Raw genomic sequence first — 6,930 nt, 5'->3', positions numbered from 1 at the left:
GCGGGGGGAGGCCGCGGGGCCGGCGGGCGGCGGGGAGGGCCCGGCACGTGGGCCGTGCGGCGGGGAGGCTGCGGACCTCGGGGCCCTGCCCGTGTGCGCCGCGCGCGCGCGCGCGCGGCACCCCGCGGCGCGGCAGGGACCGGGTGGCGCTCCCGGAGGGGCCGTGCGGCCTCATGGTCAGTGCCGGCGCCTGGTGGGGGGGTGGGGGTCCAGAGGACGCGGACGCCCCCCCAGTGACGAGCTCTGGGCAGCCGCAGCCTCTTTGACCTTAGGCACGCTTTCGAAAGGAGGCTCCTGCATGCCTTTCTACTTTGTCGGGGAAGACGGCCACCTGCGGGGACTCAGGCGCTCAGCGTCGTCCTGGGGGCTTTGGGGAGTAAGGACAATGGTGCTTGATGCGCAAGTCGGGGAAGCGTGTCTTTTGTAGCGCTTGCCTTCTTGGAAGGAGAGAGAGCCCCATCCTGAGTCCCCCCAAGTGGGTTGTCGGAGCCCTTCGTGACCTTCTGGGAGGCGCGGGCGGAGCCCCAGACTCTTGAGAGGTCGACCACCTCGTTCCAGGTGTTACTACCTAGAGTTCTGTTGGGAGACAGTGTGCTTGCCCCTCCGCAGAGTGTCTAGGTGAGAAAGTTCTTGCAGGTGTGTTTCTGCCCTGGGCGTGTGCGCCCAGCGACTTGTCGGCGTGAGTGGGGCCTTGGCGGGTGATGCCGGGCACACAGTAGGTGCTTAGTGAAAAACTTGGCCCGTGCCTAGGGTGGTGTGTTAAGTTACAGCCTTTCGTGAAAAACTTCGCCTTCGTTCCTGCCTTTGGGGAGCCCGAAACAATGTTATCAGATGTTAGGGCTAGCGGCTCTCCGGGAAGTGGGCTCCAGAGCCTGCTCGCGCCCAGTTTTCGGTTTCGTTGGGAGCCCGCGGAGAGATGGGGAGCCCCCATCCCCGGAGTTGCGCGGGGAGAGCAAGCGGGGCTGTTGTCTGGCTGCATGCAGTGTAGTCCTCACCTTTGCACTGGGTGTCGGGGAAGAACACTGCCTTTCCACAAACCGCCCTTTGTTACTGCTGACGGAGGCAGAGCCCAGGGAGCCCCAGTGGTTTCTGGCTCTGCTCTGGAGTGGGAGGGATGCTCAGCTGGCTGCCGCCTTCTCCCGGGCTGCGTGGAGACAGGTCTGGGGCCGCTCAGGTGACAGGGCAGTCTGGAAAAGAATTCTCCCCCCCTTCGAGGATGTGGAATGGTCTTGTAAATAGACAGAAATGACTAAGCACTTGAAAGAGGGTGGGAAAAATTAGCTTTAGGAAATCTTGTGTTCTTTTGCTATTCTTAGTGCAGGTTTATTCCCTGTTCCTCAAATCCTGTGAGTCGGGATGGGATTCAGTTTGCATAGATTGCAGTATTTATTTTTCAATTAGTGTAGTAAATGAGCAGCCACAGCCACTGTGCACAAAAGGAGAGCGGGTTCGGTAAATCCCAGGGCTTTGTGTCAGCATCTTCTTAGAAGTTCATCGTGGGGATTTAATTTTTCTCTTCGGCCGAACTTAATATAGGTCACTTTTTAACACCTTAGCTTTAGGCTCGCTCAGATGTCCTTGCCCTGCTGAGTTTTAAAAATACATGTGGAATTCTTTTGAGCCACACTGACAGTCAAAGATAACTGTTCAGGTTTTTACTTTAATCCCGCTTTTCTCTTTTTTTTTGTAAAAATTTTTTTCAAGATTTATTTGTCAGAGAGCACAAGCAGGGGGAGTGGCAGAGGGAGAGGGAGAGGCAGGGTCCCCACCAAGCAAGGAGCCTGACGCGGGGCTCCTGGGATCATGACCCGAGCCGAAGGCAGACGCTTAACCGACTGAGCCACCCAGGCGTCCCTAATCCTGCTTTCCTCATTTTAGAAGCAGCTTGTCTTTTATGTTGATATTGTTTAACTTTTTTTTTTTTTTTTACTATCTTTGTTTTCCATGGAGATATGGTAGATTAAGAAAAGGATTGATTTGTGTGTAAATTGATAGAATGAAATATAATTTCCTTTTTATTCTTTTTTTTTTTAAAGATTTTATTTATTTATTTGAGAGAGAGAGAGAGAGACCACGAGAGGGAAGAGGGTCAGAGGGAGAAGCAGACCCCCCTGCTGAGCAGGGAGCCCGATGTGGGACTCGATCCCGGGACTCCGGGATCATGACCTGAGCCGAAGGCAGTCGCTTAACCAACTGAGCCACCCAGGCGCCCATTTCCTTTTTATTCTTTTTAATTTTTTGTTTTGTAAGTTTATTGAAAAAGTGTTTTGCTTTGCTTTTTTTTGCTGGTGCATCTCAGTTTATTCATTCAGAATTAAGGTACTTTTAATAGCCATAGGAATGTCATCTAATTATTCCCTTTCATCTTGAGAATTCAAAGACTATGTATAAAGATTTTCAAATTTTAGTATTTTAAAATCCAAGTTAAACTACATCATAGAAGCATTTACTCTGATTTCATTTTTTATTTAAAAACACTGCCTTGTAAAGTCCCTCCATTGAAAATGTGTGTGTATAAAGAAGAAATATGTCTTCTCCCATCTCCCAGAGGTCACCCGTAGTAAGTTTCCTGTCCTTCTTGACTTTTTTCCTGTAGTTACACAGACGTGCTAACTTCTCCACTGAAGTGGACATGCTTTCTGCAGATAGGTCTGCGACTCGTCTGTCTCACCTAGTGCAGGTTGTCTGTCATTATTACAAGCTTGTGAGTGGTCCTGTGGCGGTGTCCTGTGCTGTCAGCTCTGCGTGCCTTGCTCAGGGGATCTTCGGGTCAGTGGGGCGCCTGCTACTGGGATATTGTTCCTATTCTACTGATGAGGAAACTGAAGCACAAACAAGTTGAAAGTGTCTGTAGAGTTCCGTAGCCAGGAGGTGGAGGGAGCCAGAGTTCCAGTCCAGCCCACCTCCTGTCAGAGCCCTCTGGTCTGTTCACCAGATCATGGACTGCTTTCAAGGTCAGTGTTAGAGGTATGTTTCATTCCATCACATGCATGTACCACACAGGATTTATTTGTCGGTTTTTCTGTTGATGGACAGCTGGTTTTCATTATTGGACAAGTTTTTCATTTTATCAGCAGTGCTACCATAGATATCTTGTACTTGTTTTTCAGGCACTCTTGTGCTTCTGTAAGATTACTGACTTAAAGGACGTGAGCGCTGAGTGGTTTAAATTTTAATAGCGATTGCTAACTTACTCTCAAAAAAGGTATCAATTTACATACCTGCCAACAGTATATGAGAGGGTGGATTTCCTTTGCACTCTTACCAGCCCTGGATAATGTCAGCTGTTTTAAATTTGTATCTTCGGATAGATCGAAGAAATGATATTCTTCAGCTAACAGATGTTTGAGTACCTCGTCTTTGCAAAGCCCTGTGTTAGGTTCTAGGAAATCCAGTGATGAACTGTGCGCCAGGCACGGCTGTAGGTGTTTGGGATACATCAGTGGGCCACGCACATGGTGAACAGCCCTGCCTTAGTGTGGGAGAAACATACTCAACTACAAACATAAGCAAATGGTTTAGATTGTCAGGTGACAAATGCTGTGGAAAAGGGGAAAAATAGAGCAGGGTAGAAGGAAGGGGGTTGGGCTGGTCAGCCTTACTGAGAAGGTGACCTGAAGGAGGGAGAGAGGGTCAGCTGTGAGGCTGTCTGGAGGAAGAATGTTCCAGACAGGGGTCAGTTTTTGTAAATGCTTTCAGGAAGGGTGTGTCTGGCATGTCTGGGGAAGGGCATGGAGGTCACTCTGGCCAGAATGAAGTTATGGGGGGCGTGGTGGGGGAGGTGGGAGAGGGGAGGGAGGGGAGGGTACGAGGTGAGAGGTCATGGCATCCCGGCAGACCTTGCAGGGCCCTAGCAGCATTCATTGGCTCTCACGATGGGAACCGTTGAGAGTTTTGAGCAGAAGAGTGATGTGATATGACTTATGTTTTAAAAAAAATCACTGGCTGCTAGATTGGCAATAGAGTAAAGGGAGGCATTAATCTGGGGACAAAGTGGTAAGGCTTGGACTGGGTGTATTGACGGAGGTTATATTTTGAAGGTTTGACCAACAGGATTTGGATTAGATATGGAATGAGAGGGGGAGAGAGAGGAGTGAAGGGTCACTCAGACGGTTTTGGCTTGAGCCACTGTGAGAGGTATGCAGTGCAATGAATGCCTATAATTTAGGGATTTGACCCATTTAGGGAGTCCAGGAAAGGTTTCTGAGGCAGAGGTGCTAGAGCTGAGATCTGAAGGGTGAACAGGAGTCCCTGTTTGGAAGAAGCAGGGTGGTGAGAGTACTGGAGAAAGGCCAGTATGGGCTGGCCTGAGTGGGTTTCAGCCTCGGAGCTGAAGCAGAAGTCACTGAAGGGTTTTAAGCAAGTACATGACATGATGGCTTTTAAATTTGTACTTCCCAGATAGGGATTATATATACTTGGTCTTCCTTCTGTTGTGCAGAAAGCTTTAATTTTTACATGGATCTGACCATTTTTAACATTTTATGGTTACTGCTCTTGCTTAGGAAGACCTCCCCAACTCCCATGTTTATTAAAAAAACCCCTCATTTTCAACACTTTTTTGGTTTTGTCTTTTATATTTAGTACTTTAAACCATCTAGAATTTATTTTTGAATTTTAACAAGGTTTATACTAAAAGTTTAGTATCAAGAAGCATTAGCGGGCGCCTGGGTGGCTCAGTCAGTTAAGCGTCTGCCTTCCACTAAGGTCATGATCCTGGGGTCCTGGGATCGAGTCCCACATGAGGCTCCCTGCTCATCAGGGAGTCTGCTTCTCTTGCTGCCCTTCCCCCTGCTCCTGCTCTCTCTCTCACTCTCTCTCTCTCTCTCTCATTCAAATAAATAAAATCTTAAAAAAAAAAAAAGCATTAGCTAAACAGGAGATTACCTAAGAGAAAAAGAAAATTCTAAAGTATATAGGAATAGCAACTCTACGGGGCAGCTGCTATCCCTGGGGCTGAGGCAGAGCGCCCAGGGAAGAAATCAGTCTTCAAGAGGCCACTCCCAGAACTGAGATCCAGACTTTGTTGGCCTTCTGGGAAGCCACTTTCTGGCTTGCTGGGAGAAGCCACCTGCATCTGGAATTTATTTTTGACATGACGTGGGGATCTAATTTTATTTTTCTTCCAAATGGATAGCCAATTATTTTAATACCATTATTCAATGATTCATACATTTGGTTCATTTATTATAACTTGAGAAATCTCCCAACTACTAAACTTTCAGAGATACTTGATCCAGAACACAAAAGCCCTGAGTTCACCCTGCAGTCTTATTGCTGCAATATCCCAACCCACAGTAGCCCAGGATTGTGTGATAGTCTTTAATTTGTATGTTTTACCTGGCTCCCTGGGGATAGAACTGCCTTTGACTCTTAAGGGCTCTGGTTTCTGAAATCTCGTGACTACATCATACAGGAGCTCTTTATGTAGTGAAATATGATGTGCTTTTCTTGTATAATCGTTAAATTGAGTTTAGTCTTCACGAGTATCTAGTAACCATTTTTGTATGCTACAGTTGTGGCAGGTGGTGTGGGGGGCGGGACATAGAAATGACTGAGAGAGAGACAGTTCTCCTTTCAAGAGTCTTGATCGAGTTGAAGGAATGGGCCTGGGACACACTAATGTGAACCGAGGAGGTGCCTAGCGGTAGAGGCTCATTTTCCTCTGTTGGATCCCAGAGGAAGCTGCTACTACCAGAGAACAGGAAGAGTTTTGAAGGAAGGTATCTTTGTTCACTTTTCTCATTAGATAACCTGAATCTCTTCCAGGTGGTAGACTGATTTCTGTTTGAATGCCTCTGGAGAGCGAGCAAACTCACTACCTCCTGTTTTTGACTAGTTACAGTGTTTTTGTGTGTGCTTTAATTGAGCGGAAGCTTGCCTCACCATAACTTCTACCTACGGGTTTTAGTTCTCTTCCCTAGGACCACACAGAGGGAATCCAAGGCATCGTCTCTATGTGAGCCTGAAGAAATTTGATAATATTAGGTTCTTCCCAGATACTCTCTTTATTTCTCCTCTCAGGTAGTTTTGAATTTCCTTAACATCTCCCCCCGATCCCCCAGTGTGTCAGCTTCAACTTGCATTGCCTTTCAGGCACTCGGAAGGTGTCTTTAAAAACTTTTTTCTTTGAAGTGTAGTTGGTACATAGTGTTAGTTTCAGGTGTACGGCATAGTGATTTGAGAAGTCCGTGCGTTATTCTATGCGCACCACAGGTGTGGTCGCCATCTATTGCGGTGTCATTGACTGTATTCTCCACGCTGACCCTTTCATCCCTGTGACGTGTTCATGCCATCACCGGAAGCCGGGACCTCCCTCTCCCCTCCGCTCATTCTGCCCGTCTCCCCCCCCCGCCCCCCGCTCCCCTCTAGCAACCATCTCTTCTCATTTATGGGTTTGTTTCTTTCTGCCTTTTGTTTGTTTCTTTCTGCCTTTTGTTTGTTTATGCATTTGGTTTTTAAGATTTTACATAGAAGTTAAATCATGCAGCATTTGTCTTTCTCTGACTTATTTCACTTAGCATAATACTCTCTAGATCCATCCATAGTGTCACAAATGGCAAGAACCCACTCTTTTTCGCAGCCGAGTAAAATTCCATTCTGTATCTATACCACATCTTTACCCGTCCATCATCACTGGACACTTGGGTTGCCTCCACATCTTGGCTGTTGTAAGATTATGCTGCAGTGAACATGGGGGTACATAATCTTTTTGAGTTGGTGTTTTTGTTCTCTTACTTTCAATACCCAGTAGTGGAATTATTGGATCATATGGTAGTTCCATTTTTAATTATTTGAGGAACCTCCATACTGTTCTCCACAGTGGCTGTACCAGTTTGCATTCTCACCCTGCAGTGCCCAAGGGTTCCCTTTTCTCCACATCCTTGTCAACATTTGTAGATTCCTGTCTTTTTGACTGTAGCCATTCTG

The 6,930-nt window shown here is 47.2% G+C and overlaps 1 protein-coding gene across 6 annotated transcripts in view; it reads left to right on the top strand.

Annotated features, from left to right (window-relative positions):
* Positions 1 to 6,930, top strand: part of RABEP1 (rabaptin, RAB GTPase binding effector protein 1) — a 99,672-nt gene that overhangs the window by 650 nt on the left and 92,092 nt on the right. Inside the window, exon 1 of one of the 6 annotated variants that reach the window (XM_073881557.1) lies at positions 2,924 to 2,954. The exons of the other annotated variants lie outside the window; for them this stretch is intronic. Coding sequence (XP_073737658.1) covers positions 2,939 to 2,954 — 16 coding nt within the window. The 5' untranslated portion in view covers positions 2,924 to 2,938. Of the gene's footprint in view, positions 1 to 2,923; positions 2,955 to 6,930 lie in introns of those variants that run through there. 6 annotated transcript variants of the gene reach the window in all.

This window comes from Callorhinus ursinus, unplaced genomic scaffold, assembly GCF_003265705.2.
Source record: "Callorhinus ursinus isolate GAN/ISIS: 27379988/994484 unplaced genomic scaffold, GSC_fseal_2.0 scaffold43, whole genome shotgun sequence".
Lineage (NCBI taxonomy): Eukaryota > Metazoa > Chordata > Mammalia > Carnivora > Otariidae > Callorhinus > Callorhinus ursinus.
The sequence above is the reverse complement of the archived record's forward strand: the minus strand, read 5'-3'. Positions and strand labels throughout refer to the sequence as shown.